Source organism: Octodon degus, unplaced genomic scaffold (genome assembly GCF_000260255.1).
Source record: "Octodon degus isolate 3935 unplaced genomic scaffold, OctDeg1.0 scaffold00002, whole genome shotgun sequence".
Taxonomy (NCBI): domain Eukaryota; kingdom Metazoa; phylum Chordata; class Mammalia; order Rodentia; family Octodontidae; genus Octodon; species Octodon degus.
The window spans coordinates 5,979,152-5,992,843 of record NW_004524578.1 but is presented as its reverse complement, the minus strand read 5'-3'; the positions used below and the strand labels follow the sequence as shown (position 1 = coordinate 5,992,843).

Genomic DNA, 13,692 nt, shown 5'->3' with positions numbered 1-13,692 from the left:
AATGGAAGCTGCTGGACCTAATTCAAACGAATGTGCAAATGGCTCATAACCTCGGATACAGAGAGGCTGAATCATATTTTCCAAAGAGGATGCGCATCAGTGCACGTGACTCTCTGGGAGAGAGAGTGGGAGACAGAGGGGAAGGACTGTATCTGTGTCTTGCGGACGCAGGGTAGCTCATGGAGGTGCTGTGGTGGGCAGGTGCGGACTGGTCCTGCCTGGCAGTCTGCCCTCTGGGCCTCAGCTCCTCAGGTCCTGCTATACTGTCTCCTTTTCTGGGTCCCCAGCTTCTCCACAGTCAAAGGGAGACGAGGAGGCCAGGGAACAGGATTTTCCTGACAGCTGCAGTCAATGCAAGTGACCACACATCAGGCACCTGTCAACTCAGGTCAGGATGCTTAAGACTGCTTGGAGCATGGGAACAAAGGTAGGTCTCAGGTGGCCACAGTGCTCCCTGCCTGAAACACAGAGAAAACTCCTTTGTTGCAAGACCCTGACCCATCACTCCTACCCCTCCAGCACCCCAAACTAATTTTATGAACTATATTCCAGTGACCAGCCTCTGAGGGGACAGCACAGGGGACCCCAGGTTCAAAGAAAAGAAGTCACTTCATTCAACAGAATTTACTGTCCTGGGGTTTGGAATCCCAGGTCCACCTGGGATAAATGACAACAGGATTTCTGGAAAGACAGGAAGCCATGATCACTAGGGTGAAAAGCCACCTCCTGGCCTGTCCCTGTGCTCTGCCGCTGGGTGTGGATTCTCAAAGCGCCAGCCAGTTTCAGTTCTCATGCACACAGCCATCCCTAACTTTATTTTTTTTTTTTAATTTTTTTTTTTTATTTATTTGAGAGAGAGAGAGAGAGAGAGAGAGAGAGAGAGAGAGAGAGAGAGAGAGAGAGAGAGAGAGAGAGAGAGAGGTGTGTGTGGCCAGCTCAGCCCACCAGGGGGCGGGCTGGCTGGCATGTGGTGCTGGGGGATTGAACCGCGGTCCCCAATGCCTTGCCAAGCTTGTTCCAAGTAGGTGCTTTAGACCACTGAGCCATCTCTCCAGCCTATCCCTAACTTTAAAAGTAATTCTAGAATCCTTAACAACCTCAGGCTGGTGGGCTGGGCAAAAGATAGGTCAGTTTTCTAAAACAGAGAAGCATGACTCTGGCCTGTGGCAGAGGTATCCCAGGCCCTGAGTTTCTTCCTAACAGAATGTTTAGATTGTCTATCACTTGGGGGGCAGGGCTGTGGCTCCCTGGTCTGGGTGACTTGTTTGCTGACAGCTCAGTCTGGGAACCAAAGCCATGTCCTTCCCAGACAGGCTGGCGTTAGAGATGTTCAATCATAAGCAAAAAAAAAAAAAAAAAAAAAAACAAGGCCTCATTCAAAAAGCAAGAAATATGACAGATTGCAGGGTGGCTCACTGGAGGCCAGGCTTTTAATTAAAGTAAATTCCAGTAACCCCGGGCTCATGTTCCTAAGGTTGTCCTGAGGCAGGAGGTGGAACAGCAAGGATAGTATTCATTAGGAAGGAATCCTCCTGTACGGTATGACAAGCACCTTTTGTTAATGATCTTGGAAACTAATCTTTATAGCTGCAAAGGATTGAAGAATTCCAGGGAATTTGAAAATGCAGTCTTGAGAACTGTGGCCTGGTGGTCACCCAGCAAATAAAACACACCTGTTTAGACTGTGTAAGGGGGCTCCTGCCCGAGGCCACACACTCCCTGTTGGGATTGTGGGAAGCCCAAGGGCATGAAGCCAGCACAACCCTCTCCCGCTCTTGACACAGCAGATGCTGGCCGGTGACATGCTCTGGGAGTGGCACAGCTGCTGCCACTCCTTGTGTCACATGAAGCATGTGACTGTCCGGGGTGGGAGGCAGTGTGTGCCACGAAAGAGGGGTGACCAAGAGGGCAGCAGGCCTTTGGAGCCTCATGGGGTACAAAGGTGCCAAGTGCCCATGTGGGGCTTGTCACAGGGCTGGATGGTGACTGCCAAGAAGCTGCCAGCCCCCTCCCTTCCCCTCCTCCACCGACAATCCCACTTGGGGCCACCCAGGGAGAGACTGGTCAGGCTTCCAGCAGCCTCAGGTCTGTGGCTCCTCACTTGTCTTGGTGAAGTCTACCCGCTTTCCATAAGCTGCCTTTAAAAGCCTTCTTCACACCAAGTCAGGGCCTAAGAAACAGGCCTTTCTTAGTTCTGAATACAAATGACAAGACCACACCAGAGTGGAAGGTGGAAACCCTGTGAAAGTGGCCTTCCCAAGCGCCCCTCCCTCAGGAGGACATGAAGAGGCTGCGAGCCCTTGCTCCTCACGCAGGTGAGGAGGCAGGTGGAGAGCCCGGCTGTCCTGGGGGAGAACAGCCAATGGCACACACTTGAGCGAGGAGCAAGCCTGCTTCTCCCTGTGGCCCAGGGCCGCCCACTCCTTCCTCACCTGCCCGGCCTCAGGGGTTTCTTGGCTTTCTCAGAGCCACTATTCCTGATCCTTGCTTTCCTCTAACCTGCTGAGTGCCCCCTACACAGTCTTCTAGGTATGGTGATGATAAGATGACTTCTAGAAGTTTCTGAGAGGCCCTCTTCCCAATGCCAATAGAAATCAGCAAAGCCTTCTGCTTCCTCTCTTGGCTTCAGCCCACCATACTTTGCCTTCCCCTTCCCATGTGCTCCCTGTAGGCCTCAGAGCAGGCCTGGTCATGGCTACCTGCTCAGGGAGCTCCAAAGCTGCCAAGTTTGGGCTGGCTGGGATTTCATAGTAAGAAATGGGCCCTGGGTTTGGACTGAGGAAGGTTCTCAGAGTACACAGGGAAGGAAGGGGAGGGAAGGCTGAGGAGGAAGGAAGAGGGTGAGAACAGAATGAAGATGAAAGGAGGCAGGGTGCGTGGGGCCCGAGGTGGCTTGTTGCTTTTCTCCTAGCAGCACTGTGCCACAGCCCTCGATGAGCGGCCTCAGTCTGAGGCAGCAAAGAGGCAGGGAAGGTGAAGGACATGGGCTGCCCCCGGTGCCCGACACCTGTCAGGAGCCCACAGGATCTGCTCTCCTATGAATACCAGGGTCTTTCTGGACCAGAGAAGCATCAGCTGCCCAGACAGCAGCACCTGGGGTAGGAAAGAGAGTGTGTCACAATAAGATGGCAGGACACAGGCAGAAGCTGAGAAAAGGGAGGATCGTGTAAGGTAAAATAAAACAAGGAGAGAGGATGTGGCAAGAAACAGCTTCAAATACTTAACTTTTCGTGTCAATAGCAGAAAATATGGGGAAAGGAGGAATGGGGGTGGGAGATATATGGCTTTGTCATAGGGAATGTAGGTGGGGAATCCCCCTGGATGGGGAGCCTGTCCCCCACCCCCATGTATGTTTTGTCCGCTGTCACCGGACCCAGCAGAACTCACCAGCCCACTGGAGCCTGCACAGACAGGGCCACTTCCAAACAAGGCCGCCTGCACTCAGCGGGCTGTGCCGCCCAAGGTTTAGACTGCAATGTATTTGGCATCTGGCCACTTCATTTTAATATCCTTTAGGAGAAGAGTTATAAACACAAGGCCAAGGCCTGGAGCACTTAGCCGGTTGAGGGATCTGTTCATACCAAGTTTGTCTATGGCTGTCCTGGGAAACTGGCAAGGCTCAGGTTAGTCACAGTAAAGGAGCCTGAATTGGGAATCTTTATCCAGTCACGATCCTCACTGACTTCTAGGGCAGTCTCCTCTGCATGAGGAATGCAGGGAAGGCGAAAGGATTGGCCTGAGCAGAGTCTGAAGCGCTTGCTTCTTGGCCTGAGACGCTGCCTTTGTTGGAAGGCAATGCCTTCAATGGGCATCCAGCAAGCAAGCCAGCTAAGGAGAATCTGCAAGGGGGAAGGATTTCCCCCTTGCAGATTCCTCCTTTTCTTTCTTCCTCTTCCTCTTTTTAACAAAACTCAAAAGCTTTGATCTTTCACAGACAGGTTTAGATGGAGAAAGCATGACGTAATCTCCCCTTGCCCCTTGGAAGAGCATGGGCTCTAGCCTACCCCTGCCAAGTCAAGGTCAGGTCGGGCAGCCCTGTGGGGATGAGAGGCCCTGGGGATTTGGCTCCCTTTAACTGCTAGACAAAGATAAGTTCCAAACGGTTCCCCTTCCCCTTGGTGGACATAGCAGAGGCCTGGAGCCTTGAATACAATTCTCTCATTCCAGGGGGGACAGCAGAGCGATGACAAGAAAAAGAGAAACAGACACCAAAACTCTTGCTACAGCCTCTGGCTGGGCAGAGTCTGTCTCCTCCCAGGGGAACTGATCACTCTGCTCTCATGCTACTCTTGGGCATCTACAGGTAGGACCAGGGACAAGACCCGGATGTCCATATGCTGGTTCTGCCTGCTCAGTATCCAGCCTCCCCACAGTTGTCACCGAGGAGTCCAGGGTTCTGAAGGCAGTGAGTCTCAAACTAGGTATACAAGGTGGGAACAACATGATGCTCTTCCTTCATTTATTTTCCCACTCCAGTGAGTCATTCAGGGGTGAGGGCTGGTGCCCCTTTCTGTACCTGCTTCAGGGCTCCATGTTACTGCCAGTCAATCAGCAACCAGAATTTCTATCCTGCAGCCCCTCTGCCCAAGCTCCTCACTTTCAGGCTCTCTGAAGACTTTGGTAAACCGGCTTCTTTGTGCAGGAGGGTGACAGGTGCCTTCTGGTCAATAGCTACCTAGCCTGAGAGGGGCCTGGCTAGCAGCAGTCTGAGGACTGATCTAACTTTGTCCTTTAGGGGACGAGCAGTAAGAAAGAAGAGAGAGGCCTCTCCAAGTGACAGAAGTTTCTGGTTGGAAGAGCTGGCTGCGTGGGTTTCTTGGGGAGGTGTCCTGCTTCTGAGTGTCACTCAGGAGATCGAGCCCTTTAGAGGAAGCACCAGTGCCTGCAGCCCAGAGGCGCTCAACTGCCACTGCTCCCATCATTGCTGTTTTTATGATTCCTTAAGTCACTCGCTACCTGGGTTGCCAAGTAATCCTCCTCCTCCTCCTCCTCCTCCTCCTCTTCTTCCTCCTCCTCTTCCTCTTCCTCCTCTTCCTCCTCCCCCTCTCCCTCCTCCTAGCATGGAAGCTACTTCCCCCTCACCTGTGAAGCCATTACTCCCAACTTTCTTCTGCTGGGAGACAGTGTTCTGACTGCCCAGTGGGTCTTCCAGCTGAAGGTCCGCAGATGCTCTGAGTGGCAACAGACTTGGGGCTGAGAGTGGGGCTGAGACCTGCTCAGGCTCCTGGGCTGGGGCTTCCCAGTGGCTTTCCAAACCCTGCTCTCTGGGCTGCCAAACCCTGCACTCTTGAGTCCCTTGACTGCCCCAAATGCCACATCCCAGAGCCTAAGTGCCTAGGGGTAGGGCAGGCGAGGGGGCATAGGGCCAGTCCTATAAGGGGCCAGTCCCTGTAAGCTAACACAGTGAGGAGCAGCCTTGGGGCTGACTGCCTAGGCCAGTCTCTGCCACTCACCGCATGGGTGAGAGCTATGCAGGTCGTATCTCTCCTTAGCTGCTGGACAAAGACAAGCTCAAATTGTCCCCTTTCATTTCCTTGGGCCTCTGGCAAAACTACAAAATCTCTCAGTGCCTTGATTTCACCATCTAAAATCTGGGGATAATTAATATCTATTTCAGAACTGTTTAAGGATTTAAACAATGAGATAACAAATGTAGAATGGTTTGAGACCATGGCCAGTACATTACACATAAGCACTAGTAGTTATTACTACCTGGAGTCATTTAATTCTCAGGAACATTATTTGTATCAAGTAGGTATTTTTTCATTCCTAATTTTTCATTCCCAATATTTAGACCAGAAACCTTAAAAACCATGCATTTAGCTCAAAGTAGATGGCCATTGATTATGTTTCTTAAGTCACTATTTTTTTTATTTTTTATTTTTATTTTTTTTGGTACTGGAAATCGAACTCAGGACCTTGTGCTTGCCAGGAGGGTGCTGCCCCACTGAGCTATATCCCAGGCCCAGTCACTGATTATGTAAATCTCCCAAAGCAGCACGGCCTGATGTCACACTTATGAAGTCAGGTACATGGGTCTTAGGGCACCACATCTATTGGTCCCCACTCAATTCCTGTAGTCAATGAGTGGCTGCACTGGGCACCAGGCGAGGAGGCACTCTTCACAAAAAGATGGTCTTCCGGCCATGCTCCTCTGTGTGTTTAGATTCTCCCAGGAAGAGATCCTTTCCTCTCCCACATCCCATCATCTTAATATTCCTACAGCCCACCAGCTGTTTTAATCCACTGCCTCTCCCTGAACATGAACACACCCAGGAACCCTTCACGGGTACTGCTGCTAAGGCAGAAGTTATGGACACGGTCTGCATATTTATTGTGACTCACTCAGAACTCTAAGTTGTAGTTATCACCAATTAGCAATGGGCAGTTTCCCATGGAAATTCAGATTCCTGCCTTTTCTTGAGGAAACCAGATCTGCTAGTATAACGAGCCTGTCCTCCGACACAGAGCAGGGGGCTGGGCAGGCAGCCCGAGGTGGGCTTATCCAGTTTGCCATGGGCTTGCCTCTGCAGACAGCCTCTCCTATAGGGCCTGCTGTTAGCTGCCTTTTCTACCCACTCACTACTGCTCCTGATGTCTAATAACCACCTGCCTCGTGCCATCTCTCGCCTGATCGCTGTAGAACAGGAAACCCTGTTCTTGCAGAGGTTTCCATCTGCGTGTGTTTGCATTTTAGGTGTTTTATTAAGAATGCTGCGGCGTGGCTATTTCCCTGTTAAAGGCATCTGGGGCACCAAGAAGCTATCATCGGGCTGATTCCTTGATGGTTCTGAAAGTGGATTTGATTGTTATCTGTGGAATGTTACTTGGAAGGAGGACCAGATAAATGACCTGCCTGCTTCTCTCTCCAGCCCCACAGAGCAAAGAGATAGGAGGAGGCACCTGTAAGCAGATGGGACGCATGGCCGGGCCAGTGTGGGACCCCTTCAGCAGCAGCTCCGGGGGCCGGAGCTGCCTGCTTGGCCCCTGGAGCTGCTCCAGTCAGGCTGCCCAAACAGACCTCCACTCAGCTTGGCCAGGTTCAGCCTCCTCACACAGCTCGTGCTGTGCGCATCAGCCCCATCCAGCCACACACTGATCTTATGCTTTCTGGCACCCTGGACCTTATTTTACTCAGTACATAATTATTTTTATCTGTTATCCTGGAATATGCCCCTAGGTCTTTGTGAGTTACAGTCCATTTCTGAATAATCTGATTTAAATGATAACAAAATCCCTAGTCAACAGAGACAAAGCACATACTCTGGGCCTCTGTGGCCCAGTAAAGAAGTTCCAAAGCTTGAGATTCTACCTAATAGGCAGGAACAAGGAGAGCCTCGTGCCTGTTAAGTGACAACTTCCTCTTGGTAGCACGAAGCAGTGTAAGTTTGTCCTGATTGAAAGGTCAGCCCTGAGAGAGTCTGCAGGTCAGAGCTGCTGCTGCAGGAGCAGCAACAGCTTTAAACACGGTCACCTTTGTAGGCACAGACTCCCTGGGAGCCGAGGGCAGGCTCTCAGAGCGGTGTTTAGTTGGATAGAGAGCAGCTGCGCTCAGGTGGAAACAGGGAGAGGAGGCCACGGGGCTTCTGGAAGGCAGAGGGCAGCGCAGTGAGATCCCAGAGCTCAGGACAGGCCCACTGCAGGCCAGGGCACAGGTCCACCCACTTCTTCACCCACCCCAAGGCCCACGAGTGAGGGGCCGGAGCGGGGCTCACCGTGGTGCTCGGGGCTCCCGGAAGCGATGGCAGCATGGGCGACAAGGAGTGCGGAGTCGGCGGCCTCCTCTGCAGGTGGGCTTCTCCCCAGGATGATGGCGTGAGCCTGTCGCCACAGAAAGAAGAAGTGAGTTGTCTACATGCTCGGCAGCAGCAGGGAATTAACTGTCCTACTGGGGATAAGAGGGCGGCCAGGGAACTTCCCCTCTCGCTGAAAGAGATGACTGATGTGGGGGTGCAGTCTCTTGGAAGCGCTGGGTTCTAAAAGCACTAAGTGCCGGACGGAATTTGTGAATCCACCTGGCTCTGTGCTGTGGCTGGGGCCTGTCACCAAGGAAATCATTTAAAAGTGTGTGGTCATTTTATTTATGTATTTAGTACAAGATCTAAATTTTCAGCCTCCCAAGCACTGGGACTACAGACACGCCGCCACCACCACGCCCAGTCTCAATCTCCATCTCAGCACCGGGCGGGGCCAGCATGGCATGCCGCAGGGGACGGAACCTGAACCTGGCTGCTGCACTCTGCCTAAGTAGGTGCTTTAGTCTGCGGAGCTTTCTGTCCAGCCAGTATGGTCATTTTAGTCAGCAAAACGATGGTTGGGAAGTAAAAAGCATCAATGGTGAACAGCGGAAGTGGGTGAGCCCAGCTCCTGGCCTGCTGCTCAGCAGAGTGGGAACAGCTACAGGGGTCGACAGGGGCCACCCGCAGCAGTACCGATCTCAGTGACTGGTCTGCCAGCGCCACTGGCTTGCACCCTTGAATAGTGGCCAATGGGAGCTGGGCAGTAGTGTGGCAAACACGTGAGCTTCTTGGAAATAGAGCCCGTATTTTAAGAAAAAATTATGATCACGGGAACATAAAATAATAATTTCAAATAAAATATGAACTACGTCTCTCCAAATAGAGTTACTCTCCATCTGCCTGTCAATATTTAGAGCTTGAAAAATACTTGAGCTATATTTGCATCCATCCTGATGTCACAGGGTGTTGTCTCGCGAGAACAGCAGGCCCAGCTCACCACCAACTCAACGAAACCACCCACATCTTCAGCCAAAACCATCTTTTCTCTTTTTAATTTGATTCATCTCAGGCATTTGACACAGCAGCGGAAAGCTGAGCGGCAAAGTGAAGGCCAAGACTTCTCCCAGCCAATAAGGGACAGGCAGTGCTCTGGCTTTGATACTCTAAAGTCTCATTTCTGTGTCCTGTCTTCAGTGCTGCCCCGGCCCCCTGCTCCCTGGCTCATGACAGAAGGCGTCACTCATGGATGCCAGCACGTTTCCAGAAGCACCCTGACTCCGCCTCCGGATCTGTGACCGATCCATGAAGCTGGCAGAGGAGATAAAGTCATCCCAGTCAGTCTGCACCAAGTCTGCCAAACACAGTCTGCTGGGCAGCACCCACTCTTCTGATGGCCAACCGAATGCATTTCTGAAACTGTAATCGAGGTGGCAGCACTCTGGGACTCTAGACAGTGGTGCTATTTGTCAGGTGGCAAAATCTCAGCTACTAGCTTAGGCTTTCTAAGGTAGGGGCCCCTCCAAATCGAGATCTCTGCAATCACCTTTACTGCTGAGCTAGAACAGTCTGGATTCTTATTCATAAATGCTAACAAATATCCTTTGCTTTAAAATGGCTCTTTTCATCACTGGACAGGAAGAACACAAAGTGACCCGGCGGTCCCAAGTTGGTCACTGATCTTGCTGCGACATGAAAGGTCCTATGTTTTCTCAAGAGGTGCCTAGAAATGCAATTTCATGTTTGTACAAACTACAGCAGCCAAGCGACAGAGTCAAACTATCACAGGTTCTGTGTTTGGAGGAAAGAAAGAGGAGCAGAACTGTCCTTCCTCCCTCAAATGCAAACGGGGTCCTGTTTGCCTGTGGCTCCCCTGGGTGATTTATCTCTGCAACCCACGCCCTGAGGAGAACAGTCCCCGCCTGCTGGCAGGGAGGGTTCCCCGAGCCGGCTGCAAAGGCTCAGTGCATGCTGTTTTAATTGATTAAAACTCACATCAAAGAACATTTTCTGTTTCACTTCTACTCAGTATTCTAATTCAAGGAAATGTAATGAATATGTGTCTATCAAAATTATTTTCAAGTGAATAATTACATGTTCTGGAAGTATCACAAGTTGCTTTTTGCCTTGGAGACAGAAAGTGATCCTTTTGCAGCAGGGGTGGAAGAAAAGCTCAGAATCTCGAGGAGGAGCTGGCTTCTGAGAGCTGAGGGTTCTACATCTAATCACAGAGCTTTCATGACCTCCACAGTTTTGGTGTGAGATGCAAATACTGTATAAGCAAACATTTACTATTCATTATTCATTCCAGGAACTCAAGCCCTGATCTGATTTATTATTTGTTGTTCACAAAGCTTTTTAACAACCATATGTTGGAGGAGGGGGAGGGAAGAGGAGGACGAGGACGAGGAAGAGGAGGAAAGACACCCAGGATGCTTAGGATGTGCCAAATTAGTATCCCATTTATTCAGGAAAATTCTATTCGATTCAGTTTAATTCAACTCATCCCCTTTCGATCCAATGTATTTTAATTTTCAAATGCTTTTTAAATGCCAGATATTGTGTCAACACTAGGAGTTCACACACACACACACACACACACACACACACACACGCACTCATACACCAATCGGGGATTTCAGTTTGAAAGGAGATTATGGACAAACTATGAAAGTGTGGCCGAGTTCCATTTTGGGTGGACACACAGCCCCTGCTCCTAGCTGTGTGTTCCTGTTTGCCAGGGCCCGCCTCCTGTCACCACTGCCAGTGATTTTAGCACCTGTGACACTGACCTGTGTGTGCCAGGCAAAGAGAAGATGGCACATCTGTACAGGCTAGAGGATGAAAAATGTCAATAAAATGACTGCTTGTATAGAAGAAGCCCAGTGCCGCGAGTGCAGGGCCCCAGGACAAGGGGCTTTACGCAAGGAGCCCTGGCCCAGGTGTGCGGTGCATACCTGTAACCCAGCACTCTGGAGGGCTGAGTGAGGCGCAGGAAGACAGAATGTTTGATCCCAGCCTGGGCCATTTAGTGGCTCAGCAAGACTGTCTCAAACTAAAAAAAAAAAAAACAAACCTGGGGATGTAGCTCAGGGCAAAGGCTCTGAATTCAACCATGTAACACCAAAAAAAAAAAAAAAAAAAAAAAAAGAAAGAAAGAAAGAAAAAAAAAAGGAGAGAAAATAGACATGAATTATAGGAGAGGGTGGCTGCTGGTAGGGGAGGCAGTCCAGCAGCAGTGAGTTCACGTGGAGCCGCTAAGGGAATGGACTCCTTTCTCTCTTCCCTCCATAGTCCAGGCTGGGTGGCTCTCAGGGAGGACAAGGATACTGACCTGGTATTTCACGGTCAGTCCTTGGGAATCAGAGGGAGGTCGAGAAGCACGCAGAGGACAACTATAGGAGCAAACGAACAGCATCCTCCTTGGCCTCTCGCTTGCGACGGACTCATGGCCCCCTCCACGCACAGCTCCTTGGGGTCTTGGCCATACTCAGGGCCTTAGCCTGATAACTCCCTCCTACCTGGGGTCCTCGGCTCACAGACGCCCTTGATCCTGTTGTCCCCATGGCTCTGTTACTCCCCTGCAGCTTCTAGTCCCCCACTGCGCGCCCCCAGGGCCTCAGATGTCATGCTCCCGCTGCACTCCCCCACTTCCTGCCAGCTCAGAGGCACTGTCCATCAGGTGAGCGTGCCTTCCCTTCAGCTGAGACTGAGAGTGGAACCGCCCAAGCAACTGTCAGTGGGGCCGGCCACACGTACTGTAGGTTATTCATACAGCAACTAAATTTTTTCTTTATATGTTAACGTGTATATTAAAAAGAAAACAAACCTGTACAGCAAAGAACAATTACAGGTGGATGCAGACACCACGGCACTAATGATGGTCAAGTTTCTCTTCTGAAGCAAAAGGATCTCCTTTATTCCAAACAAAATCTCCCCTGGTTCTCTAATGTGTACAGCAAGTAAGAGTGGAGCTTTTCCCACTGCAGCAGGAGAGGGGCTGGAGCTCACCTGCTGCTCCTGCTGGCTGCCCCCAAACAAGCTCCAAGGAACAGGAGGTGACAGACTGGAAGCCACAGCACCACACTGAGACCTCTAGGAGTGAGTGCAAAGGGCCTGGATGAAGCTGGGGATTACTGCACCATCTTGCCAAACTCGAGCACTGCTTAGTTTTGGAACAATGCTTTACTTGCTAAGAGAATGCAACCCGACCCCTGCGACACACATCTGAGAGCATTTAAGGACCAGGATCGCAGTGAACAGAATGACAGAGGCCTGTTTGCCTCTCCTGGCTTTTCACAGGAGCCCAAGTAAGGGACCCCACTGGGGACTCCTCCCTCCACCTTGGCCACAGTCACTCCCCAGGGCCTGGGTTTCCCCTCACCCCCTTTGTTATTTTCACTATCGTATGGTTATATACTTATCAACTGTCATCTTCAAGTTAAGGAAGAATGTTTAATGTCTCCAAATCTTTTGGGCTGCCAGCCACATTGGAATGCATAAAAAATAAAATAAATAAACAAAAACGGTTAATATTCTACACTGAACAAGGTCATTAATTGAAAAACCTCGTTTATAAAACCTCAAGCCCTGCCAAGACACAGAGCAGCTGTTCCATCCCGGTGCCTCGGGTGCATTTCTGAGGGAAACCGATGATTCCTCAGTGCCAATCAGCTGTCAGTGGTCATGGCCAGAGTGAGAGCTGGCAGGCTCTTATCTCGCTGGGCCTGTCTCCTTGGAGTTGTCAAACGTGCAATATGTCTTGAGGAGAAAGCTTGATAACTAGCGAAAAGGATGAAAGAACACTATTTATACAGGCAGAGCCCCCACAGGAACACAGCTTGAGACCCTGGGGTGGAGGGTGGGAGTGTGGGATCCGCCTCTTGAGGACAAGATGGGATTGGAGGGAGAGACCCCCTGCCCCACAATACACACCCTTGAAATGACTATGGGATCACCATAGTTAAGAGATTGCAGCCTCAAGTGGGAAACCTCTCCTGCACCGGAGTGGAGAATAAGTACCCAAGTCGCCCAAGGTGCGTTTGTGGACTTAAAACTAAGTACATTCACCCTGGAGATAAAAACACTTATTGTGAAGAAGCAGAAGTCTCAGTTTAGTAGAGGAGCCAGGATCTCTGTGTGAAGCTGAAAGCTGGCGCTGGGGAAGAACAGGCAAAGAAGAGAAACACTTCTTGCTATGCAGATTACAGATAACTGCTTATCTGATCTCAAAATGACCTCTGAGAGTGATGGACGTCCACTTACAGGTGTGGACATGAAGCCTCAAGGTCAGGGGCAGCTGAGCGGGAGAACCAAGAGCCACAGAGAAGCCTGGAAGTTCAAACTGCATGCTCTCGTAGTCCAACACTTGGTAACTACGGAAAGATCATTTTCTTATCAATGTAATGAAGAACTCTCTAAGGAGCAGAGAAACAGGCTGTTAAATGGTGAGCTCTGCCTAGAAAGGCAGCGGATGTCTAGGGGGAGAATGAGGTTCCAGTAAGTGGATCCCCAGGTAGCTTCTGAGAGACGTGGGGGGAACATCAAACAGAGCAGAAAAGCCGGAGGACAGAGGAGACATCAGGGGTCCCCCAACAAGCATCTGCTCCTCTGCTCTGCTGCAGACTTGTGCCGTTGGTCAGCAGAAGTCCGCTGGCCACTGGGAGGCAGGAGCTCCTGGGGTGTGCTTGCTAACCTCCCCACTCAGCCTGCCCAGGCCGGCCATTCCCCCTTCAGCTTTGAGTGCTGCTCTTACGCAACACAGGGCCGCAGCCCAAGGTAGCCACGAGCTTCCCTCTGCCCAGCAGGGAAGCCTCTTCTTGGGCCCTAAGCAGCTGGAGAACCGGAGCTGGGAATCCCAGGGGGAGGTCGGGGCACATCAGACCAAAAGCAAAGTCCCTGGGGGCAGAGAGCACTGGAGCCCGAGGGGCCTGGACGAAGCCTGATTCTTTTAATA

The 13,692-nt window shown here is 51.0% G+C and overlaps 1 protein-coding gene across 4 annotated transcripts in view; it reads right to left on the bottom strand.

The window, feature by feature from the left end:
• Ttc23 (tetratricopeptide repeat domain 23) overlaps window positions 1–13,692 on the bottom strand; it is a 90,588-nt gene that overhangs the window by 22,019 nt on the left and 54,877 nt on the right. For all 4 annotated transcript variants that reach the window (XM_023709993.1, XM_023709997.1, XM_004623450.3 and 1 more), the window contains exon 7: window positions 7,716–7,821. In XM_023709993.1, coding sequence (XP_023565761.1) covers window positions 7,716–7,821 — 106 coding nt within the window. The remainder of the gene's footprint in view (window positions 1–7,715; window positions 7,822–13,692) is intronic.